The 26,737-nt window shown below is 36.2% G+C and overlaps 2 protein-coding genes across 3 annotated transcripts; one reads left to right on the top strand and one right to left on the bottom strand.

The window, feature by feature from the left end:
• Positions 1 to 11,812: 11,812 nt before the first annotated feature.
• On the top strand, positions 11,813 to 18,363 carry LOC120779031 (chromatin modification-related protein eaf-1). Of its 2 annotated transcripts, none has more exons than XM_040111153.1 (6): positions 11,813 to 12,111; positions 14,509 to 14,624; positions 14,677 to 14,881; positions 14,947 to 16,298; positions 16,369 to 16,423; positions 16,492 to 18,363. In XM_040111153.1, exons 1-6 carry the CDS (start codon positions 11,959 to 11,961, stop codon positions 17,149 to 17,151), a joined length of 2,541 nt encoding a protein of 846 aa, XP_039967087.1. In that variant the 5' UTR covers positions 11,813 to 11,958; the 3' UTR covers positions 17,152 to 18,363. The 2 variants fall into 2 exon arrangements, with proteins under 2 accessions (XP_039967087.1, XP_039967086.1); XM_040111152.1 differs by having other exon boundaries at positions 14,941 to 16,298.
• A 1,527-nt stretch (positions 18,364 to 19,890) lies between these two features.
• Positions 19,891 to 26,682, bottom strand: LOC120777761 (actin-interacting protein 1). Its single transcript, XM_040109264.1, has 8 exons — positions 26,474 to 26,682; positions 25,881 to 26,002; positions 24,450 to 24,540; positions 21,837 to 22,100; positions 21,174 to 21,772; positions 20,648 to 21,103; positions 20,436 to 20,586; positions 19,891 to 20,366 (listed from the first exon to the last, which is right to left on the bottom strand). The coding sequence occupies exons 1-8, from the start codon at positions 26,505 to 26,507 to the stop codon at positions 20,257 to 20,259; spliced, it is 1,827 nt and encodes a 608-aa protein (XP_039965198.1). The 5' UTR covers positions 26,508 to 26,682; the 3' UTR covers positions 19,891 to 20,256.
• Between the last annotated feature and the right edge of the window lie 55 nt (positions 26,683 to 26,737).

The following is a 26,737-nucleotide window of genomic DNA, read 5'->3' as shown; positions in this document are numbered from 1 at the left end:
ATCCATTCATTTCCATTTGTATGTGTCACACGGCTGCTGTGGTCAGCCTAGCAGCAAGCAAACATATATGTGCAGTTGTGCGATGCCTGCTTGTATACACAATCGATCAGGCGAACGAGCAGACAACTAGCCAATCTTATGGGCCAACTGGTGTGCAGATACTTCAACAAGGCTGTCGCGTCGGCTCTAAGCTCACATGGTTATGTATATATATGTAGGCACATATTTTATTTTGGCCACTATTCAAGCATCCTCAACGGCAAAACAAAACCAAGTCAAAACAACATCAGCTATGATGTGTCGGAGAAATCCGCATTTTATCCGCTCATTCGTGATTGGAATAATGCAGTTCTTGTCTTGAGTACTCGGTGCTAGAGGAACATAGTCATGCTTGTATGCGTGTGTGTGTGTGTGTTCGCATTTACTCGTACATTCCCGCCGCAAATTTGTATTGTAAATTAATTTCACTTGTCCAACGCGTTGTTGTTGGTGTATAAAATTCATTTTTGTATAATTATTTCACAATCAAAATGTACTGACAACAACTTTGAGCAACAGCAACAACAACTACACTGCAGCTGGTTATGATATTTACGAAAAAAAAATATTTTGTAGAAAAAAAGAAATTAAATCAAGTGACAGAAAATATGTTGAAATTTGTTGGATTGCTAATTATGCGAAAATACAATATGTACATACATACATACATATATAGACATGTACAAATATATGTAAATTTGTTGATTTCGAATCGCACGGGTAATTTGCAAGGATTTGATTCATTTGGTGGAACGTTCCGTGACAAAATTGTACTTTATATATTATATAATATAATAGTAATATTATATATATATGTATATAGTATATAAGTTATATATATTATACCTCATATACGTATATGAGTACCACCCTAATAGTGAGCATACATTTTTGCTACTTTTTAGTTGAGAATTTGGTTGGATAGGCCACCGTGTCATTCCCTGTAATTCGGCGTCGAACCAGTCAAATAAATTCGGCGTAATGGAACCATATATTATCCTCTCCCCGGTAGTCAATGCAGATTGTAGTCGCCTAAAAACGTTGACTTCCCGCTTTCTGACAAATAGGACTGTCATCGAGAAAGCTTCATTGAGTCTTCGTTAGATATATTATACAGCATTATCATAAATTTGACCCAACGTTGATTTAATCAGTGCAACCTGCCTGAAAATGAGATGTCTGGAGTTAGTAAAGAAGGTCTCCGTGTCATTCCTTGCAATTCGCCCTCGAATGAGTCCAACAATTCGACATAGTAGATCTATGTGACCGTTTTGCCCTTCTCCAGGTAGTCGATGTAGATCCCAGCGTGTGATTCCCAAAAAACGGTGGCCTTCAACTTTTTGGCCAATAAGACAGCCTTCGTCTTCTACGAGTCAAGTTCGTCGGAGGAAGTTTCTGGCGGAGCGCATCAGTGAATCTATGCTTTATGGACGGTCATAAAACGATACTGAAATTTCTTCGAAGAAATCCATGCCAGAAATCATCGTGTCGACAGCTTTCTTATGCTAACTATTTTATGCAGGATATGATCCTTGCGGGCTTTGAAGATAACTTTCGCCTCAGTAATTTCGCGCACTCTTATTAGGCAGCTTCGACAAACTAAATTGATATGACCGTTTTGTCTTTCTCCAGGTAGTCGATGTAGATCACAGCATGAGAATCTTAAAAAACCGTTTCTTTCAGCTCTATAGGCTATAGGACTGTCTTCGTATTCTTCGCAGGTTCATTGATTGGTTGAAGTCCACTGTTGCGATTGTTTTTTCGCCTACTTCGAAGCAAGTTCATTGGATGAAGTCCACTGTTTTGATTGATTTTTAGTTTCCGGGGCTCATCACTGGATCCTTGTTTTTTGGAGGGTCATAAGATGATTTCGAATTGTGCTGAAACGCCATCAAGCACAGTCATCTTGAGCACTTGTAAACGACAATAAGAAATCTGGAATTTTTGTGCATAATTCTTTGCAGTAGCCGTTTCGCTACAACTGGTGGTGATTCATCCAAAACCGGCGTATTACCATGCTGAAACTGATTACTTTTTTCACACGCGTTCCGAACAAAACTATCGTTTCGATTGAAAACTTGACAGTAGCCGTCTTCGAGAAAGAACTAGACCATAGTAAATTTTCTTTCGATAGTGGCGTCATCAGATAGTAAGGCTAACTAATTTCCAGATTTATATAAAAAAAACAGTAGATACTCTCCATCGTCTGGCAACACTTTTGAAAAGGCATGCCAAGTATAAATGTACAGTACATTTTAGTTCGTTCGCGTATGTCCAGTATTCAAAAATAATTTTGCCTTACACTTTCCCTCCAACAAAAGCGCTAAAGGCTAGTCTACGCCTTTCTGACGTCTTCAAACTGTAAAGCGGTTAGTCATTTGTGGAGACGAAACATTTAAAAATATTTTCGAAAACAAAACGATTTATTGCCTCTCAAACAGCAGAAGTAATGGCACCATAATCATCATAAGCTCATTCATCTGCGGCATTGATCTTTGCCGGTGCGGTGTGCTCACTTTCGCAATTCTCACTATAAAAGTACACTTATAGCGAAAAGTGCGAGGGAAAAAAGTGTCAACAGCTCGCTAGCCAGAGTGTTTCGAGCGTGAGAGGCGACAGTTTTAGCTTTGAGCACTGCGAGTGTGTGCTGTGTGTGCATCGTTTGATAGAGGACGTTTTCGAAAATGTTGGCGAAAATTCAAAAATTCCGTAAGAAAAAAGTAGAAAATCTCAGCCAAAGCAATTCTAATGATTCTGAGCGCATTTGATTTGGAAATTGGAAATGCTGTTTGTGCGTTTTAATGCAAATGAACAATAGAGGAATATCTAAGTAGCGAGCTGGTCATTCAGTTGCGAATCGAACGGTGAACGGTAATGCAGAAATCGCAAATGCGCTATTTAGTGAGTGACGCTAATGAAATTGGAATACCTACAAATATCACTGTAGTTGCAATTATAATTGGATATCGGGTTTTATAGTAACGACAAAAAAGTGTGTGAAAAGTAATGCAGTTTTGAAAAATAAGATATAAAAATATATAAATTTAAAATTGAGCCTATGAATCATATTTTGGAAAATATTCAAAACTCAAGTTTTTAAGTGAGTAAAAAAATAAAGATGTCATAAAAAATATACATATATATAAAATTATATAGAAAATTTTAATAAATTTTGAAATTTTTCAAATTAAAAAAACGGTGACTTTTAAAATCTCTGCAAGTCTAATAACAATAAGTGTTTATATAAACTATAGAAATATTGAACATTTTTCAAACTAGAAAAACAGTGATATAATTTCTTAATCAATTTATGTTGTGAGCGGGATTTAAAGTAAATTAACTTACATATGTATATAAAACTAAAAATAATCAATACAATAAAGTCTAGAAAGTATAAGTATTAAAAAATCAATAAAAATAACAGGAACTGAATTAACATTTTGATTTGTGTTTGAAGAAAATATTTGTATTATTGACCATGCTTAGTGAAATCTATGAAATTCTAACGGGAGATCACTATAAAGTATTGAAAATAGCATTTACAAATAAATTGAAAAAATTGAGCTAATAAAATCTAACGAATCTAATGAAGAGATTACTGTAGAATATTGAAAAAGAGTTTTTAAACAATATTTAGGAAAAAATATAAAAAAAATTAAAAAAAAAAATTAAAAAAAAAAATTTTTAAAAATTTTGAAAAAAAATTAAAAAATCTTTTGAAATAAAAATTAAAAAATTTTTGGAACAAAATTTTGATTTAAAAAAAATCTAGTTTTAAAGACAAAATTATCAGAATATTTTTTACTTTTTTTTTAGGAAAAAAATTTTTTAACTATTAGAATCTATGGGAGAATATTGAAAATATAATTTTTAATAACTTTTTTATAAAAACCGAGGAGATTTTTATGGAATAGTGAAAATGGAATTTTTCAAGAAATTAAAACACAAAAAAAATTAACTGTTAAATCTAACGAAGAGATTACTATAGAATATTGAAAATGAAGTTTTCAACAAATTAAAACAAAAAAATTTAACAAAAGAATTGCTTTTGAATATTGAAAAAGAATTTTTAAAAATTAAAAAAATAAATTAAAAATAAAAATTAGAAAAAATAATTGAACTAAAATGTTGATTAAAATACAACGAAGAGATTAATGTAGAATATTGGCTATAGTATTTTTAATATTTTTTTTGGAAAAAATAATTTTTAAAATCTAAAGAAGATATCAGTGTGAATATTGAAAATATAATTAAAATCTAAAGAAGATTTTACTAAAAAGCGTTAAAAATATATTTTTTTTATTTAAAACACAAAATTATGTTAGAATTTATTTTATTTATTTTTTTTAATACCGTTAAGCATTAATATTTAATGAAGGGTTTATTTAATAATTTTTTAGAAAAATATTTTCAAAAATAAATAAAACAAATTTTGAAAAATAAATAAATATTTTTCATATTTTTTATATAAATAAAAATTTTTAAAAATATTTTTCACTATTAGAATCTAACGAAGAGATAACTATAGCATATAAAAATAGAATTTTTATTAATTTTAAAGAACAAAATTATGCTCACAAATTTAACTTTTTGACTCATGATTATAAAATCCATCATTCCAGCTTTTGTCTTGTAAATAAGTAATATCAGTGCCTAAACTCTTCCTTGCTTCTCAAAATTTATTAATTTTTTTTGGAAATTCAGAAAAGGCAAAATTTACCGCCTTCGGATTAACCACAGCATTTTGAGAAATTTTTGCTCAATTTTAATTTATATGGAAATTCTGCTTTTACTTTTTACAATCTTTGGATTAACCTCAAACATTTTTTTGAAAATTTTGCCTAGGATTGCTGTAATAGCTCTGGCTGCGGATGAACTTTTTCTTCTTGTAAACTTTTTTAATTGCTGCTGTCGATCGATGAGGTTTTTGTACTTAGCTTCATTTGGGGTAGCATAAACTCCATATATATAAAACATATAAAGATCACGGCTGATTTTGCCAAGCATATACAAGTATTCATATAAAAACCCTAGAGCTGGGTCACTCGCACAGGTAGACTTTGTCAAACTATACTTGCAATGTATTTGCTCTGATATCTTGGAAAGCATATAATAGATATAATACAAGTACCTATGTATATCAAATACACATACTAAAAGTAGAAATAAATTACATTCCCCGATTATACAATGTGTTTAAATTTTGAAAATTTTGCAACTAATCTCTGTCCAAGGATATTGTGTGCGCAAACAAATTCCAGCTCGTTACAAAATTATTTGCGGTGGTTGAGGCTTCCAACTATTAATAGCCAGCACACTTGGCTGGGCTGGATTGCTTAAATTTATAATTTTCGGACCACAAAGACGACGACAGCTGCGTCGTCAAAGTGGCAGCAGCAGCATGTATAAGGAACCATTAACGAGTAGAAAATAATCACAAATATACAAAAACACATACCTTTGCTTACATACATACACAACTAGATGTATGTGTGCGTACACAGGCCTGCACATATTGTGGAAGAAAAAAGAAATTGTTGAAAATATATTTCAGCGAAACGGAATTTTAAATTTGGAAATCCAAACGGAGAAACGGAGAAAGTTGTTTGTGTCGTCGCTGTGTTGGTTTTAGTGAAAAGTGGAAAAAATTTCGCGGAGAACCAGAAATGAAAAGCAGGAAAAAAGCAAAAAAAAACAATACTTGTTTGTGAAATAAACACAGCAAATAATTTTTGTCACATAAAATGAGTAAAGCGCAGAAAAATTATGTGCTTTTCACAAAGTGAAAATGTGAAAATATTTGAATAAAGCGGCTATTTTTAGTGTGTGAGTGTGTGCGAAGAAACGCAACAAACGCGACGGCTCAGCTGGAGAAAAGTGCTTTCTACTGCGGTGTGACAAACAGCCAAAAAGTGCTATGAAGTTGCCAAAAAAATTGGTAAAATATTTAAAAGATTCGAATTTATGACGAAATATGACATAAATAAGTGTGTTGTTAAAAAAATAAAAATAAAAAAAAATTTCCTATACACAGTTTTAAAAATAAATATCTAAATTAAACGCAATGCAATTTTGCATGCGACCAATCATTTAAACACCCACAACACACCGCAGCGCACTCCATCAGCATAAATCTAAAGTAAAAAGCGAAAAAGTAGACACGACAACGAAAATAAAATAAGTAAAAAATGCAGTCGCTCGCTTGCAGTGGCCTGCCGAAACCTCAAAGTTAAATTTAAGTGACAATAATGCAATACATTTCAAATGCAACAACAATTACGGCAACAACCACATGCAGTGGCTTCAACAACAATAATTCGTATTGGTTGCAGCGACGCAGCTAAAACGCTTGCCAACACAATCAGCACCAGCAACAGCACTAGTCACAGCAACAAAAATCGCCGCCAAATCAACACTGACAACTACTACAACGCAGGCTATCCACTCGTAATCTGAAATACCCTAAATTCAAATATTGGAATGAAGAAAATTCCTTAAATTAGTTTTTCGCGAAATGCGCGCGTAAATAGACAACAACAAGAACAATACACGTTTTTTACCCACACATACAGACGTACACAGCTGTACATTCATGCATGGGCAAGTAAATGTAGGAATACTTAGGTGAAAGCATGTAAATTCGCACCCAGCAGGTAAATGGACAGGTGGACAGATATATAAAAACCTATACATCGACCGATATTAGTAAAAATGTTAACTTTGGCTGCACGTAAGCGATAGTATCATAATTTCTGTAGCACAAAAAGTATAAAAAATTTGTTAACTTATTTTCAGCGTTCAGTTTGTATGGCAGCTATATGCTATAGTCGTTCGATCTGAGCAATATGTTCGGAGATTGTGGCCTTGCCTTAGAAAATAATTTATGCCAAATTTTGTAAAGATACCTCGTCAAATAAAAAAGTTCTCCGGCCAAGGAATTGATTTGGATCGGTCCGTTTGTATGGCAGTTATATGCGATAGTGGTTCGATCTGAACAATATATTCGGATATTGTAGCCCTGCCTTCAAAAACAATCTGTGCTAAATTTAGTAAAGATACATAGTCAAATTAAGCAGTTTTCCATACAAGTACTTGACTATAGTGGTCCGATTTGAACAATTTATTCGGGATTTATAGTGCTGACTTGAAGAATTAACCATACCCAATTTCGTGAAGACATTTTATCAAATAAAAAAGTTTTCCATATAAAAACCTGATTTTAAGAAAAAAAATTAGAAGATAACGATTGGAAGACGCTCTACTAAAAACATTCACAGATGCTCCAGTGTTTGTTTTGATAAGTTTGCTGAGTAGTTTTTTTGCAGAAAGGTGGATCTGTGGATCGATCTAAATCCAGGTTCTCAGACTTAATCTTTATTTGAGTCATCCATGCTGGTATAAATCTATTGCTATCTCTTTAGAAGAGAACTAAGTTCAGATGTAGTCAGACTATAGTGTGGAATTCAGCGTCGGCCAAGACCTAAAGAACCTTTCTCTGACTCAGCCATGCAGAAGCCTAAATCTATTGCGATCTCTCTTGAAGAGAACTGAGTTCGGATTTACTCAAGACAACAAAGAGGAATTGATGAACTCGAGAATAATCCAGTTCTGAAGTATCATTTATGTGACTCAGTCATGTACCATAGAAGCATGATTCTGTAGCGATCTCTCTCAAAAATGATCGTATTGATGTGAACTCTCTCGAAGAAAACTGAGGACAAATAGGAATTGATAAACTCGAAAGAAACCAAGACTGAAGGATCATTGCTTCGACTTAGAGAGAAAACGGAATTCAAGTCTTCAATATGCTACGAACTGACTGAACCCTTATCTGTTGTAAGTACCTTAGTTTCGTTGTAATTAGAACTGACGCTTCGCTGACAGCTTTCCATTTATAAGAGGACTGACACATTTGGGCTATCAAAGTTTCCAGTGACAGTATCATTCCACTTCATTGCCCGGCTGGGTATAACCCAAGTGCCATTTGTTGATCTTGCGCGCCATACTTTTATACCTTTTTCCTTGATTTGTTGCCTTTGTTGTCAGACACACTGTAACGTTAGTTGGTCATTTCTTGTGTGATGGCTGTTGATATTGCTTCCAAGTGGCTAAATTTTGGCGAAATATCAGCGGGGACTTTGGCAGCGCTCCGGCAGCGCAATGCCACCTCCACCACCCCAGCCATACGTCTTGCACTGAGGTGACGGACTGATTTCGCAATGCCGACAATCGGTTGTTTGTACTTATTTTGATTATACAAATGTGATTTTTCAACTTGTCACCTACTTGTACAGCCATTTACATATGTACATACTCGTATGTGTATGTAGATAAGTATTTGTGAAGGCGCACAAGTGAAGTAGCCGGAGGGTACATAACTATTCCAACAACAATAAAAATCAAATACAATACAATTTAACGTTTTGTAATGATGAGACATTGGACAATGATTAGAGGGGTTGTTGGCGGTGTGTCGCATGAAGGTTGAAAAAATTTAATTTTACCGGTAAAAATAGCCCTCGGACAAAAACAAATCGACTGACGAGCAGCTGAAAGTGGCGAAATTTGAAAACCTGCAATTCGTCTAATGGCTGCTGCCAGGCAATTTAACAAAACAATCTAAGCGGTCCACTAAATTTTATTTCTACTTGCTACCCTCTTGTTTTTGTTGTTGTTATTGCGATTTGTACTAAGTGCAGTTAGTTAGTAGTGTGGACAAAGGCACTGATTTTCGGTTTCTCATTACGTCGAGTTCAAAGCTGCCAAAAAGGTGGAAAACAAGGCGAGGCTATAAACCGCTATAAACACATCGCCTGGCTGCCCAAGCAGTCAGGTAGTTAGGTGGCCGCTCGATGCACGAATGTCACACGGCGCGACACAATAACGAAATTGGAATACGATTATTTTGTTTGCTGATTGTGGTCGTTTTTCTTCTTCTTCTTGAATTAAATGCCTTTTTCTACAAATGATCTGTCATTCCTTATAGTGACAACAAAAACAACCACCAGTACTAAAATACATATTTATATACTTATATGTTGCTAGAAGTGCACAAGTTTATTGCAAATAAATATGCAAATCTCAAATAAATTTCATTTAATTGCCAGCGTTGAAAAGCTGGCCAGCCGCAGGTATGTGTGTAGCTGGCTATTTTGCTGCCTGGCTGGCGGGTGTGCAGACGCCTGCTAAATTGGGCAGCGCAAAGGGTTCTATTTGCCAGGGATCTCAACGCAGTAGCTGATCAACAAGCTGCAAGCTGGCTGGGTAACCTCTTATTTATTTCGGTCCATTTTGTACTTTTGATTGCACAATGAAATGCGACGTTCGAGATTTTTAAAGAAATTGGTGTAAATTAATGCTATTTCCTCAATTATATGCTATGCTACTATTTTTAATGTACGGCTTGAGATGCTTTGAGGAATTCTGAGAAGTCCTCTGTCGGGAGTTCTCAATCAATTCTTATTTCAAATTGCCAAACCAATGAAGTTGTCTTTCAAGCAGAAGTGGCAGCCACCAACAAGGTAGCAGTGGATGTACTTCATTGAAGTGCGGTTCGCTAACAGTGAGTCAAGAAGTTAATGACCTCACTAGCTGTAGTATCAAGCTACCATGCTATAGCGGAATCGTCGGAAACTCTAAAGCCGATGAGGCTGTTTCCCTCTCATTGTGCACTCGGTCGTTGGATCTGTCGGCGTCCCGCGAAATTAGTCAGGGGATGCGACAGCCTTCTGGTTCAGAGTGGTACGCAAAAAGTTCATAGAACTGCTAACTCCTAGTAAGGTTCACTTGGGAGCAATGATAGGTGTCCTAACTGGATACTGTCAAATTGGTACTCGTGCGGTGAGGCTAAAGATTTTGGAGGACTCAGGGAAGTACATGATGTGGAATCATCTAGACACTTTTTCCTGCTTTCTCCAACTACAAACCCGGCGAATCGGCTTGAGATATTAGTCGGCTCAGAAAATTTGTGGTTAGCTGCAGGCTATTTTATCTGTGTATAGAACTTCTGGGGATCACAATGGGCAGGCTTCTCCAGCTGTCTAAGTGGAACTAAAACTAACTTTAGCAAAGGATGAGGACGTTGCAGCAGTCATTAGGTTCCCTTAGAGTCATTATTATACGTCATTAACATATATGTACTGTTGTAAACTCAGCTATAATCACGTAAGAGATGTCTACGCTAATAATAAAGAAGAAGAAGAGTCATTACAGATATCATAAGACATAGGTTGTCAACAAAGTGTCCATAACCTCAACTTTTAAGGAACATTCGTGTAAATTTGTTTCTGCAGCTGTTGATTTCTATAAAACGGTAGTTCCCGGACTTTTTAGGTTTATGTAAAGTTAATCATGTTATAAACTAAAAAAATATTAATGTATATCCGCTGTGCTTAAAGTGTTATTTGTCTAATTACATATATCAGACTTTCAAGTCAAAGAGTTAGAAAAATTATATTATTAGTATAATTTGAAGTTTAAGAAAATCATTTTTAGAAAAATTTTCACCCAAAATGTCGCAATTGAGCGCTTTTTTGACTTTAAAATCACAAATTCAATCAAATATTTATATTAAATACATAACTGAGCTCATGCGCTGCCATTAAGTCACCAAAACCTATCTGCAAAGCTATTTGATTATATCCAATAAATTCACGTCAACCGCAGCGTATGAGTAACATTTATGAGTGGCCATCTCAACCACCTGCGCTCTGAGGAAATAAGGCTATGCTTATTCTCCACATTCACTCAGCTTTCCTCCACCGCGCTCTTTTACTCTCACTTCATTTCACAGTACTTGGCAATGCTCTCTGCTTAGGCACCACTCCTCTCACTAACCGCTCACTTAGGCAAATCATTCATCAAGCGTCGCTGCGATCGGTTTATTTTTGTTTACAATTTCGTTTGTTTTCGAAACAAGTGTCCCAAAATTAAAACAATAAAAACGCCACAATCAAAATAAACACGAATAATGGGCGAACGACCAAAGCAACTATCAAAACAAATACAACAATTAAAATGCAATACACAAATTTAGGAGGAAAATGAGTATGCGAGTGTGCGCTTTGTTTATGTGTGTGTTTTTTGAAGTCTAATTCTTATGTTTTTTTGTTCGGCACACATACATACATACACCAGTGCTAAGTTAAGCCGCGAGATAAATTTGCGCTGACAGCGATGAGCCATCGGTGGCGTATTGAAACGACACGCACACGCAGACATCGCTGCAGCTGGTGAACGCCAGTGGCAGACGGACATGCAGACCTTGCTGACGAAGACGAAACGCTGACAACGTCGACAGGCGGAAAGGCGACGACGACAGTGACGATGTTGCCGTTGTGGTTGTGTCGTGCTGCCGCTCATAGAAGTGTGTTTGGACGGCGATAATTACGTTGAGCTGCAGCAAACATATACAATTACCGTTATGTTGTTGCGTGTCAGTGTTGAGTGTGTCGAGCGTGTGTGCTGTGTACTGCATATGTGTGGCTTTTTGCTTTGGCCCATAAAAATGGAAAAACAGAAGATTTAGGCAAATGAAATGCGAGAGAAAAAAATATTACACACACATATATGCATAAATAGCAAAAGGTGTGAAATGACTACTTTTACAAATGACTTTTGTTTACAATTTCAGCAATAAATTATATTTATATTATATTTGTTTCTGTATTCAACGTGAGTTAAGAAAAAAGGCTGTGTGATTTAGTAAGAACGAGGGTGAAAATAAAAAAAAGTGTGAAATTAAGTAAAGCACGAATTTTTGTATGAATTCTTAATGATTTATTATCAATTTTACAACTAAATTAGTAATTGAGAACTTACGGAAGTGATCTACCAAACAAACAATCGTGCTTGTGTGTACAGAAAAACCAAAATTTATGTTGTTTTAAACTGAGTGTTCGTTTGCATCTCGTTTGGATTATGGAAAATGTTACTGCGACCGCAACAGCAGCCACCATACGACAGCAACAACAACAATTACAACAGCATCAACAGTTGCAGCAACACCATCAAGAGCAACAGCAACAACATGAACATCAGCAGCAATTTTGCTTGCGTTGGCACAATCATCAGGTAAATAAGTTAATAGAAATATTCAAAACCAAGAAAAAAATAGTAAAAATCAGTAATAAACATTTTTTTATACAAGCACTCGATTTTGATCGGTCCGTTTATATGACAGCTATAGGCTATAGTGAACCGATAAAATGAATTTGTTTGGAAATTATAGTATTATCTTAAAAAATAATCCATGACAAATTTCGTGAAGCTATCTTTTCATATAAAAATGTTTTCATACAAGGACTTTATTTTGATCGCTCAGTTTGTATGGCAGCTATATGCTAAAATGGTACGATTTGGAAAATTTCTTCAGATGTTTTAACTTTATTTTAAACAATACTTCTTACCAAATTTCATATGGATATCTAATCAAATAAAAAAGTTTTTCATACAATGACTGAATTTTGGCAAAATGATCTCGCATGACAGCTATATAATAAAGTAGTACGATCTAGAAAATTTCATGAAATATTTTAGCGTTTTTTTAGAAAATAATCTGTGCTAAATTTTGTGAAGCTTGAAGCTCTTGTCAAATAAAAAAGTTTTCCATACAAGGATTTCATTTTGATCGATCACTTTGTATGGCAGCTATACCCTATATTCGTCCGATATTTACAATTCCAAAAAATTTATTGGTTCTTGCGGTGAACAAATCGTGTGCGAAATTTCAGATCGATATCTCGAAAACTAAGTTAACAGATATGGCTAATTTGATTCTGATCACACTTTTACAAACTTTGTGACAAACCCACCCTTCAGGGTTATTAAACATTGTATTTATTTTTGAATGCTCATAAGACGTTCACTTGCGCCTGTTAAGAAAACTCCGACTCCGAAAAGTCTTTCCGCGATCTTTCTGATACCCAAAACATCCAAATATAAAGCAATAGCAAAAATGTTACTATTCCCAGAAAGAGTGCAGATACGAAAATAGAATTTCTAAAATTGCCTCAAAATCGTCTTCGCAGCAGAAAAGGTACAGCAAATGTGACTCGCACGCGCCCTGCTGTCAATAAAACATTCCTTGCACTTTTCCGCTTCACAAAGCAGCACACATTTCAGGCAAAAACACATTGGGGTCCGGAAGAGATATGGACAACAGCAACTGACAGGCCGGCAAGCAGACGAGCAAATGAATGCAAAATAAAACAAATTGCATACATTAATTACAACAAAAACATGAATGCAACTCAATGCAAAAGACAACAAAACAAACGAAATGTCAAAAGTGGAACTAACGGCTCATTGAAATAAGCCGCGCCATTGCTAATGCAAACAGAAATTTATAAATATAAGCGTGTGTGCGTATGCACACATGTGTATGTGTGTGTGCTTTGGTTGTAGGTAAGGAAGAAATTCTTTGGATTTTGGCAATTGCACGAAACGTTCAATTATTTGGAAAAATGTTTTCCCGTATTAATGCATGTGTATTTATACATTAGAGCGGGCCGATTTTTAGGAGGCCAAAAACAGAAAAAACCACAAATGCGGAAAATGTTTTACGGATTATTCTGAACAACTTTGCTCAAAGGATTATGAGATTAAAACCTGTGCTATTTTTAAGGCGAAATTTTTTAGGGATTATAATAATTTGAATATCAGTTTTTGAGATATTCGAATGAAATTTAATACGTACATAGGTACATTTTGATATTCTACTGATCATTTGTCGGAATCGGTAATATCAGAAAAATACATATCTTTCATTCGCTTCAAAAATGGCTGGCACGAAACTGGTACCCTTAATATTTTAGGTAAACTAGAACATTTCCCGCACACACGATTTTGTAGAAAAAAATCGAGCCGCTCTATTATGCATATATGTACGTATAGCCTAGCGCTACTTCAAACGGTTTATTTGAAAAAAATGTCACCAATGACTAAGTTTTTCCGCTATAAACCCACGCGGCTGAAAAGTGGCGTGTGGACACCTAAATTTAGGCAAGCCAGGCGGAAAATAAAAAAACAACTTGGGCTGCACTAAAGCTATAATACCCTTCACAACTAGAGAAATGTTTCTTATAAGAACTTGATTTTGACGGTTGGACGGACGGAAAGAAGGAGATGCCATGGACAGATAAATATGGCTATATCGACTCAGCCCGTCCCGTTAATTATTTATACATACTTTATAGGGTCCCTGACGTTTCATTTTGGGTTTTAAAAACATTGTGACAAAATTAAAATACCCTTTTCAAAGTATAAAGAATTGATACTTTCGAAATTTAGAAAGCTCGCAATGAAAAATCCTCTCTAGAGTGCTCAGAGTTTTGAATTTACCCATGTAGGAATAGCTGTCTTTGTAATACCTTATTTTTAGATTTCATCTCAACAGGAATTGGACGCTATGACTCAACGAGTGTTAGTCTCACACTGTCCTAATATTTATATACCTTCTTTTCTTTGCAGACCAGTCTTCTGAGCACACTGCCAGTGCTATTGGATCAATCACATCTGACTGATGTCACCATCTCGGCCGAGGGGCGTACTTTGCGTGCGCACAGAGTTGTGCTCAGCGCATGCAGGTAACAAACATCAAGCGCAAAACTAACTTACATTAATGCCATATTTTCACAGCACTTTCTTTCTGGAGCTCTTTCGTACACTGGACACCACCAGCCATCCAATTATTATTATACCCGGCGCTTCGTTTGCAGCAATCGTGGCGCTACTCACATTCATGTACTCCGGTGAGGTTAATGTGTATGAAGAGCAGATACCGATGTTGCTTAATCTGGCAGAGACTTTAGGCATTAAAGGGTTGGCAGATGTGCAAAATAATGTGAGTGTGCGCAATTTTTTTTCCAAACAAATTTTATTAATTTTAAATGTTTTATGAAGTTACAGAAAGCAAATAGACGCGCTGCAACAGCACCACCGGCGCCACCACCTCCCGCGCATGACTTCTTGGACGCCTTACGTAAAGAAGAGACGGACACACCGCCTACGCCACCCTCCCCACCAGCAGCACCAATGACTTCCATGGCACCGCCCACGTTGCCACCACCTTTAGCCTCCACCGTACCACCGCCAAGCGCGCAGTTACCTTTACTCTCCGCCGCCACAGTGCCGAACGCATTCAATTCAACGCTACTCGGCAGCAAGCTTCCCACACCGCTGGAGAGCTTGTTTCTCAAGTCCTTGCAGTTTTATCCGAACTTGCTGCCGCAGCCACTAAATTTCTCACAAACAGCGCTGAATAAGACAAATGAATTGCTGGCTAAATACCAACAGCAATGCAACAGTTTGTACCAGGATGCGCTGAGTTTATCCGCCAAGGAGACTTCACCAGCATACACCGCTGATGACTATGCTCCAACTGGTCAGGTGTTTAGTGGCGCGTTGGATGAGGCTGCCGTTGGTTATGGCGCTGCTAAGCGTTTCTGTTTGGGTGAAAAACAGCGCACATTGAGCTTATCAACGGCGCAGGCGCAAATGACGCATCTACATTATCCGCATCAACAGCCACATGTACCGTCACCACAAGCGCACATGCAACACACGTTAACACATACACAAACGAGTTCACCACAACAAAAAGACATCAAACGTATTGATAAGATTGTCGAAAATTTACGGAAAACGCCAACAGTCGGCGAAAGTGGCTTGTTGGGCACAAGCTGTGCGCCACAGTCACTTCAGCAGCAGCGTCAATCACCGCTACAACAGCACCAAAGCCTACATGGTCAACTCCAGACGCCGTCGCTGAGCGTGAAGACGTCATTGGGCGGTAATTACACGCCTACCTTGCAATCACCACATTTGAGTGGGCACAAATCAACCTGGTCTTTGTCTGCGACAGCAACTTGCGGTACGACGCAGAGTCAATTACAGCAGCACCAACAACACGCACACGCTATGCCTTATTTGAGCGCAGAGGAGCAGGTGGCCAAGCTGCAGCAACAAATCGATCAGTTTGCTAGCTGTAGCCGCAGCGCTGCACCAACTGCAACCACAGCAACAGGCGTCGGTAGTAGTGAGCTTAAAGCTAACGCGCAGTCCGATACGCTGACTACACAGACAGAGAAGCCACCTACTGGCTCAGCACATGCGACGCACACGCCCAATGCGCCGAACACAAGTCCACAGCAGAAACCACCGTCCAATTCAAAGTTGTATGCGACTTGCTTCATATGCCACAAACAACTCAGCAATCAATACAACTTGCGTGTGCATCTAGAAACCCATCAGAATGTACGGTGAGTTAGACTATTCGTGTATATCGTTAGTTGATATTTTTGTTTATCATGCATTCTTCTGCTTCAACAGTTATGCTTGTAATGTGTGCTCGCATGTGTCGCGCAGTAAGGACGCTTTGCGTAAGGTAAGTATTACTAACTATCTTTCAGTTTAATGTCACAAATCTCAATTTTATATTTTTTTCTTCATAAGCACGTCTCTTACCGTCATCCCGGCGCGCCCTCACCCTGCGAATCGGAAGCGCGTCGCAAACGTGCCTCTAAAGCGGCCAATGCGTCACCGCCGGTCATTACCGTCACCACGCCAACAAGTGCTGGTAATTCAAGCAGCGGCAGCGCGACACCCACCTCACCCGCCGCTGCTGTCAGTGCACCATTTCAATTGAATCCCCTCAATACGATTGCCACGTCAGCTGCGGGCACAACGGCCACCTCAAGCGGCACTGGCGGCAGTACGTCTGCTTTGAACGCGGAAGCGCAAATGGTGGCGGCAGCACAATTGAGTTCCGCGTATATGTTTCTACCAAATCAATTTCACTTAGCGGCTGCAGCAGCTGCTGCAGCACAACAACAACAGCAACAACAACAACAATTGCATAATGCCATAGATGCTACGAATACAGCAGCAGGGGTTGCAGCTTTAAGTTTTGCCACAACTTCGGCAACATCTGCGCCAACTACCACGACTGCAGCGAATGGTGAAGATAGTGCTGCCGGCTTATTGGCAGGCGGTATGCATATAAAACGTGAACCCAGTCCAACTATAAGCAGTCCAGGGGTGAGGCAACAAATTAACAGCAATAATAATAGCCTTAGCGGCGGAACGGATATGAGTCCAACAAATATGCCTTAATAAAAGTGTTTGCAGTACATACTTTAAGACACACTAAACACTTTTTAGCGCACTTTTTCCACCACTTACTAACTTATTTCTATCTATGTTAATTATGTCGCAATTTTATTAGCATTATTATTGCTTATTTAGTAGTTAAAAAGCGGCTATTAGACATAAGTCCTTTAAAGACCTTTGATTTCCGTCAATCCCATCGTTAGCCCCGGCTGTGATAATTAGTGAAAACCGTTTAACTTAATTATTTTATTGGAGTTTATGTTATAACTTTTAGTTATATTTATAGAAAATAGCAATCACTTAGCACCTACATAAGTATCGCCACTGACATTCGAACAGTTGTCACTGTTTGTTGAAATGTTTGCAGTTTTCAAAGTCAAATATTGGTACATCATAGGCTAGATTACTTAAACTTTGCAGTTTTCAAAGTAAAATATCAGTAAATCATAGGCTAGATTGCTTAATGCCAGACTTTCTACAAGAATTTAAGTTATATAGATTTGAGCGCAACAATAAAGCAGCACTTACCGATATTTTGCCCAATTTGCTTTGCAGCCTACGAGTAGCATAACAAACACTTGTGGATTTGGTTATTAACTCACTATCTTTCACATTATTTCTGTAAACACTTTATATACACCACTTTTAATTACCAAAAAGCACCGTAAATGTGCTAAAACTCCACTTTTGCACACTTCTAACAGAGAAATTAGCACTTGGGCCAAACTGCTTTGCCACTTCTTAATGGCAGCATGCTTCCTTATGAAACAGTAGAAACACATTGTGCACTCTATACGTACACACTTCTTCTATTTACGATTTCACATAATTAATTTGTTAAAAAATACACTTTAGACACTTTTAGCAAAGAAATTAACAACTTGTGCAAATCTGTAGCGGCGCCTTCCAAAGGCGTGTGCTGGCAGCAGGCACACATGCTTATTGGCGTTATTTCTTCACTACATTTCATAATATATCTACTTATTTGCAATTAATACACTACACTTTGTTTGTTAATACACACCGCACATTAAATGAAACATATTTTCTCACTTTTAACAACAAATTAACACTTTTCTAAGTACATTGCAGAAGTAACGCCTTTTGACAGCTAAAGGAAGCGGAAAACTGTAAATTAAAACAGTGCTGCCATACGAGCAAGTGGTGACATTTAATTCGTCAGGGTAGCATTTTCATTATAAAAATTAGTTTAAATGTGCTGAATTTGTTTTAAATTATTAATTTTGATTTTTTTTGTTTTTGTTTGTTTTAATAAGCGAAAACCCTTACATATTATTGGAGGTTTTTTTGGTTAGAAATCATAATCACTTTTCTGACAATAAATTAATGACAACAAATTTTAATTAAAAAAATTATAATAAAATAGTTAAATTATTTTTATTTTGCTATATTAATTAATAATATTTTTAAACTTATTTATTTAAATACTTTTCAATACTAACCATTATTTTCTAAAAATTGTCATTCAATTGTTATTGCAAGCGCAATTATACGGAAAGACATTTAAGATAATAAATTTGTACATCTACACAGCCATACAACACATCTACAGATGTATATACGTATGTATGTATTTGAATAACACATACATATTAAATAGGCTTCACAAAATTACTCTAAATTAGACTGTAAGTTAAAAAGGCACATTTTATACAAAAAAAAATGACTTTTATACACAAACAACACACACAAAAAGACAAAATAAATTTATTTAATATTTTAAATTTTATATGTATAAAATTAGACATGTTTAATAAAAATATGAATTTAAAAAATGGTGTTTAATTTAAAAAGGGGCATATTTTTGTAACCGTAAATGTGAGTATGGGGAATAAAGTAAATATATACATATGTACATATGTACATATATTAATTATATTATTAATTTAATAGAATCAAAAATGAATTTCACCTCAACTAGTTGAGAGTTCCTGCCATGCAAATTTTCCTAGTCATGTGTATGACCTTATGTTTTTGAGTAAGTGATCCTAAATGTATGCAACGAGTATATTTGAATTTACTGTTATAGACTAGGATGAGACCAGGCTACGTTGTAACCAACACTAGTGACCGCAGTGGTCCAAATATATGAAAAAATATAGTTAAAATTATATTGCGATGCCATAGGACTTGACCACCGTTGGTCCAACGCTGGATAACATAGGTCCACCTATCAAACTAGTGGCACAAGTTGGCTCTGGCTCTATAAAGTGATTCTCGCTCCTCGATGTGATATGTTTTGGCAGCCACAAGGTGACTTCAGCGGAAGCTGGCTACCAGCTAGCTCCAATTAAACCATTTTTAAAGACCAATCAAATTTTTTTTTAAAGAATTTCAATATTGAAACAGAAAATTTTAATTTCTTGCAAAATATTTTCTTTATTTTAGTTTACGTACGCCTGCGCGACAATATTTTTACAAAATTTCACGCAATATCATTTTTTTATTTTATATAATAATGCAAAATAAATAGTTGTATATGTTTTACAAAGATGTTATATAAATGAAATTTTACACATTTATTCCTACACGACGTTAATGTAAATTATAAGATAATTGAATGATAGACGACTGGCTGCCTAAGGGTTAAGACCAAAGGGTTAAATAATCATACAAAGTACGGGGTCAGTAAATTGCTGTTTTTCCGAAAATAAAGTACATAATATCTTGTACAAATTAATACAAATACAACAAGCTTGTTAAACATACTACGTTTAGCAAACAAAAAATAAAAAACAGACTGTCACTATAGAACTTAATTAGGGGTGGCAGAAATAATAATACATTTTTTTGGCAGCTGATAAGTTAGTTGTTGCAAATGGGCGCGTTTGATTACATGTTGGTGTTTCCGGTGGCATATTGAGGACCGACGACGGTAGTACTATTCAGCAAAGCTGCGTTTGTGTAGAAAAATGCATAGAAAAATCTTTGGAGCCGATGAACGACTTGCTACTGCTAAAGTATATACTTTTTAGAAACATTATAAAAGTAAACAAAGCAAACGGCGGCTAAAGTGTGGTGGTTAGTCATAATCTATTAAAGTAGTCGTTGCGTTTTTCCACTCCTCCTTAATTTTAAGTTTTCAACTTAAATAGTTTCAACTTCCCATACTTTGGTATTGCAATCTTGACCAGTAGAGATCACAGTGTTGTTGTCCAACCAGACTAAGCGTGTAATTTGTGATTGAGGATGAGCATCTGCATAAAAATAATAAAAATAAAAACAATTTTAGCTTGGCTTACAAAACTTAAAGAAGTAACGCTTACTTTTAATGATGGTGTGCTTGGCCGGATTGGCTACAGACCAAATAATAATGGTAGTATCCAGCGAACCACTGGCAACCAAAAGTGAATTTGGTGACCAAGCCACTGTATTGACACGCGCATTGTGGAAGCCCCATTCCTTGTTGTGCGCAAGCTAAAACAAGAATATGAAATCAACAGCTGTTACATAATTTCCTATCCTCTCATTTACTCACATTATACTCTTCGACGGCATAGAGTATGACTTTGCGATTCGCATCGCAAGCAACCAAATACTTATTGTCTGGCGAGTAAGAGCAATCGGTTACCGGTCCCAAGTGCTGCAGCTCGATTTTCTCTTCCAACGTGGTGCCCTTCAGCGTGTACACATGCACCTTGTGATCATCGCCGGTCACTGCTACATCCAATGTTTCCGGGTTGGCAGAAATCGAGCTTGCCTCATATTTGATTGGTAGTGAGAAGACCTTTTTATTGTCCTGTACAAGTGTCAGTTCTTTGACGCAAGCGAGTGCTATTATGTTTTCGTTGCGGAAAATCGCTAAACCGCGTGGTTGGCAATTGAGTTTGACAACGTAATCGGTGTAGCTGTTGCTTTCAACGCTTATTTGGCGCAGACTGTCATCGATGCCGCAGGTGTAGACGAAATCGCCCCAGGCGACAATGCCGTTGATCTGCAAATAAAAAAAAAAATAATAACAAATTAAATTTTATGCAACAAATATTTGTAACGTATGAATTTACCTGATTGCCATGCCCGGTGCCACCAATGCGGTCATTCACACCACTACCGGAGTTCCAGTTCGTTACCACGCCATCGTGGCTGCCCGTATAGATGGTGCTGCGATCATCGCTCAAACCGAGCACAGTGATTGGCTTATTATGACCCTTAATCACACGCAGTGGCTTCGATGGGTCCTCGACATTCAAATAGCTAATGTTACCCGACAACGATACGGTGAGCAAATGTTCGCCTTGCCATAGGCAAGAAACTTGTTGATCATCAACGGTGGTACCCATTACGAACTCGGTGACCAATTCGCGTGTTTCCACATTCCACAAGCGGCAAGTCTTATCACCGGAGCAGGTAAGCAATTGTGTGCTATCGGGTTTCCATGCCACAGCATAGACGCCACCCTTATGTGCAGGACTACCGAATTCACCAATCAAATCGGAGGTGGCGCCATCGTACAGGAAGACTTTGCCATCGAAACCGGCCGAAGCGAAATATTTACCGTTAGGTGAATAACGTACAGCCTGTACGAAACGCGAATGCTCCTGTTTGGTCATTTTGAATTTAAAAGGTGGACCTTCGAAGATGCCAATGGTGTTATCTTCGCTGCCTGTGTATAAAATATATTTTTAAAAATGAATAATTGATAAAAAAAAATCAGTTGCTGTTTTTACCGGTAACAATACGGAAGGGGCGTGCTGGACGAAAATCGCAAGAATTGATCGGTTTCGATTGACCGCTAATTTCACCGACCGAAGTGCCGGTTTCAGTCATGAAAACATGTCCGAAACGTTCACGACCCTCACCGACAATAACAATACGCTGATTGTCTTGCGACCAGGCGATGTCCTTAATAGGACCGCCAATTGGTTGGTATTCACACTTCAGGATGTGTTCCTTGTTCACGGTATCCCAAATGCGTATTTTGCCGGAGGCGTCTGTGAAGAAAAAATCGAAAAAAAATCATTTGAAAAAGTTTAGAGGTTAGGTTTATAAGAAAACTTATAAAATACTACTTTTAACATTACTTGCGAGTTTTAAATTTGTAAAATATTTGTTTGTTTGCTATTAGCTATGCGCTTGTTATCTACCTAGCAGAAAACGGCGTCACTGATAACTGCGTTATCGCGTATATAAAATAATCGAAAATGCAAAAATATTTTTTATCGCTCATTTAGGGCTTTTAATCTTGCATTACGCTTCAAAGCGGCAAACAAAACCAAATATGGCTCTAACTGCAGTTCTAGGAAAATAAATAACATGGTTTTCAACGATCAGTTTATATGACAGTTATACGTTGTAGTGGTCCGATCTCTACAATTTCTTCAGTGATGGTGCTGTTAATTTGCACAATAATCTGTGCGGAATTTCGTGAATATACCTCATTAAATAAAAAAATTTTCCATCCGATATCGGCGATTCCGACAAATGAGCAGCTTCTTAGGGAGAAAGGGATTTGCCCAAAATTTCAGATCGATATCTCATAAACTGAGGGTACAGTTTGCATATATACAGTCAGTCGGGCATGGTTAAATCGACTCAGCTCGTCATGCTGATCATTTATAGATTTCCAGGGTATAATTAATCAGCAATCAAACATTACGAGAAGACTACGTACGTACATATATACTATACATACATGTATTTATGCAAGCTTTTGCAATCGCTTCCAAGTATATATGCATGAGCTAGTGTATCATCTACCCAGTCTTTTTGTCTTTGCTTTTAATGTTTGTTCTCATACTCAACTATGTTTAACAAAAACGTTAACTAAATACTTAACTGTAAAATTGCAATAAAAAGAAAATAATGAATGAATATGGGTAGTAAAATCGTTGTATGCTTGAGCGCATATTAAACCTTTGGGGGGAAAAAATATAGAAAGTAGCTAAATAAATAAAACACGAACGGTACAACAACCGCTGAGCTGCGCGTCAATGACTCACTCATCAACAAAAACCCGCGTTTCAAGCACAACAAAGATAAAGCAGCCAATCGAAAGCATCATCAGTAAAAGAATGGTGGCTGTTGTTTCTGTGCTACGATTCAAAACGGCGACGTCTAAGTGCCGCTGCGACGTTGTTACATACAGACATCAACAACTGTTAAGTGTAAGCATGGATAGCAAGCGTTTTATGCTGATTAAGCGCAGTAATGCAAGTGCTAGCTATGAAAATATAAAAGCAATGTAATTAAAAGGCCAGCAGTTGCGATAATACCAGCAGCAGCATAGATCTTGAAGCGAAGCACATAAATCCGGCACAAATAAATGGACAATATGAGCATTTTATTTTATTTAAAGTTATTGTAGCGACATAGCATTCACTAAATCGGTGAATAATCATTTGTAGAGCTGTAGTAACAAAATACTAAATACTTTCAACAAAATTCAAGAAGAGAAAGGCTGACTTGGTAATGATTAGGCGTTGAAAAGTTTAAACAAAAGTAGCAAATGTGCTTATGAGAGCGTAACGACTGCTACAACAACGAAAATTAAGATAAAAAGTCGCACAAAACAACGAGTTTACATACAAACAATACTAAAGTAACTGTGAATTTCAACGATATACATATGTACATATGTATGCATTTATTGTTGCAAATTATTGAAATTTTTAGTATAGATAAAGAAGAAATGATATAAATATGTGGTTTAAAGCGACAATTGAAACTGATTTTGACTTTTTATCATTATCGCAATAGCATTTATAATTTATTAACTTCTATGCACGATTTCACGCTATGAAGGCATAATAAAATTGCAAAAAAAAATATTTTCTCAATCTAACTTTTATCAGCATTCAGGTATATGCTTACATTTGCCGATACAAGCGTGAGTCACACACATATTTTGGTGTTAAAATTATAATTACGAAATCAAATGCCAGCAGTATAACCCAAATAAGGTGTTAACCAAGCGAAGTTGCACATTAATTATGTATAAGCAGACTATGTAGCAGATATCAAAGCAAATTGTAAAAAAAATGCTTGAGAAACAAAAATAAAGTAGATGACACAACGAAATGTATAATCATAAAACTGGATATTTGCTATCAACATTTATAAACTCATTTTTATTATTTCTGTTTAATGATTAATGCGGCTGTGATGCTTTCAAACCAAATGGCATTTGATGGGTATTTTTAGCACATACACATAGTATGTATGTACATATATAAACTGCACTAAGCTAACAAATACACATTACAATAGCTACTATTACACTAACAATAAAAGTATACTGTGTATATAGAAACGTGTGTATAATTTTATCTGTATGTACTTACCGCCAGATGCAATGTAGAAGCCACTTGGCGAATATTTGGCCACATTGACGGCGCATGAATGCTCCGTGTAGACATCAGCGATGGCTGGATTCTGCCGGCGACAATCAGTGCATATAACCGTAGCAGTTTCGAGGAAAAGCACACAAAAATAAAATTTAAAAACAACAACAAATGTTGTCAGTGGAAAATTTGTTGGTTGATAGAATTGGACAAATGGACCGGCAATTTTTGGTGTATATACAGGCATTGGTTGGTTGTATGATTGCGTGTGCATCCAAAAGCAGTCCGCACATTTCATTTTAATTTTAGGCCAAAATAAATGTGTGTGCATGTGTTGGCAAATCGGAGCAAATAAAATTAACGTTGAAAAATTGACGATGACAATGTGTTTGTTGTTGTATACATTTTTTGTTTGCAAGACGTTAACAGCCGATGTGCAGGAATCGAAGAAAAGCATGAAAGTAGAATGAAAGGATTTTGAAGAAATAGAATATTTTAATATATTTAGTATTTAAAACATAAATATAGGTACAAATTATTACGAAATCTTACTAGAAAAGTTTTATTAAAACAAGTTCTTATATGAAAAACTATTTATTTGAACAGAAGAGAAGAGAAATTGGATTATTTTTCAAGTTATGCTATAGTTTGGAAGAAATTTTCTAGATGGGACCACTATATCATAACTGCCAAACAAGCTGAATGATAAAAAACAAGTTCTTGTATGTAAAGGGTTATTCAAAGTTCTTTCTTTTTAATATTATTATCATTAAATGCATACAGTAAAAACATCTATTTTTCCCGTCCTCTACATATGACTTATTTACACAAAAAATATTTTTCGTTAAACAAAATTTGGATCTCCTAGCGATGAGCATTTGTCCACGATGTGCGTGGGATTTACTGAAATCACATTTATTTATATACACATATGTACATGTATGTAAATAAATTGTATATATTCACTATGTGCATATACTCTTTTCCTAAAAATGTTTTGATTTTCTTTGTGTTGCCTGTATTCTTACTTCTAGCCTTACTGCAGATGAAGATAATTTGTTAAAAATAGAAGAAACAAACAAATGAAACCGGGAACACCATTGGAATAAATGTTGGAACACTTTTCTGCTTGGCAGCGAAGCGTTTAATAAATTTTCATTTGAATGCAGCTGCCAGAAGACAAAAATAAACATTAAACACATAGGCGCAATGGGGAACACTAAATTTGAGATGGGTGTCAGAATAGTAAAGTGCTTGAGCATACATAAGCGTAGGTATATAATAAAAATTTTAGAAGGTATAAATGTATTTGTTGATAGAAGACAGACATATACCAATAATTAAAATCTAAACGTTAAGCTAATACATCATATACATATGTATAAACTACTAGTAGCCAATAAAATATCTGAATTGAAATATTCAACTCACCTCAATATTTCTAATAATCACCGAATTTCCATTAGTGTAGAGGAAATTCTTACCTTTAGGATCGCCACCCAATACAATAGGTTGGCCACGTTGGGTGCGTGGCAAGGTGGCATATATGAATTCTGTATGTGAAAAGCGCAATGATAAATAATTAAACACAGTTTATTTAAGTATTTCATTGTTTATGTGTACATAAGTGCTATAATTAAATTGTATGAACAGCGGGCGCTCAACAGGAAGTGGCATATTCATAAATGTACAAAACACAAGCACAGTGATACACACACGTACATATATATTTGCTCATTTGTTGTCGAAGGATAGCGAGGGGAGACAAATTATAGTAGCAAAAGCCGGCTATATGTCTATTTATCACTCGCATACAAATAAAATTGTTGTAAGTAATTCACTGCTTCCGCTTTATGTTCGTAAAAGTATTTGCATTAATTTTTGCCCATATAAGCACATATAGTGCTTCATCGAAACATGTTGTTGTTGTCGCCGATATAGCCCCCCATTCCCCGATTGCGCCCACTGACTCATACTTTTTTCGCTTTATATTTTTTTCAGCAAAATATAACCGGCCAACTCACTATTTTGATACGCTGGCTTTTGAGGTTGTGCCATTGCTGCTCTTTTGAAACACTAAACTTCGTTTAATTTACTGCACTTTATAAGAACTAAAACTGCTCTTTGTTAGAAAAATTATATTTATAAGCTACTATTTTGTTGTAAAAGAATTGATACCACCAAAATCAGACCGAACAAAAGTGAATTAAATTACTCGCCTTGCCACAGTGCAGTGTTGCCGAAGACTGATTGAATTCTATGTGAAGCAGAGTTGCCTGACGAGAACT

This window comes from Bactrocera tryoni, chromosome 5 (genome assembly GCF_016617805.1).
Source record: "Bactrocera tryoni isolate S06 chromosome 5, CSIRO_BtryS06_freeze2, whole genome shotgun sequence".
Classification (NCBI taxonomy): domain Eukaryota; kingdom Metazoa; phylum Arthropoda; class Insecta; order Diptera; family Tephritidae; genus Bactrocera; species Bactrocera tryoni.
This window is presented reverse-complemented; position numbering and strand designations above follow the sequence as displayed.

Excerpts from the sequence above, each read along its gene's own strand:
- LOC120779031 (XM_040111152.1), top strand. The coding sequence starts at position 11,959 with ATGGAAAATGTTACTGCGACCGCAACAGCAGCCACCATACGACAGCAA. Across the intron at positions 16,299-16,368 it reads GAAACCCATCAGAATGTACG|TTATGCTTGTAATGTGTGCT; the intron begins GTGAGTTAGACT and ends CTGCTTCAACAG. Across the intron at positions 16,424-16,491 it reads GTAAGGACGCTTTGCGTAAG|CACGTCTCTTACCGTCATCC; the intron begins GTAAGTATTACT and ends TTTCTTCATAAG.
- LOC120777761 (XM_040109264.1), bottom strand. The coding sequence starts at position 26,507 with ATGGCACAACCTCAAAAGCCAGCGTATCAAAATA. Across the intron at positions 22,101-24,449 it reads CTTCTACATTGCATCTGGCG|ACGCCTCCGGCAAAATACGC; the intron begins GTAAGTACATAC and ends TTTTCTTCACAG. Across the intron at positions 20,367-20,435 it reads CAAGCACACCATCATTAAAA|ATGCTCATCCTCAATCACAA; the intron begins GTAAGCGTTACT and ends ATTTTTATGCAG.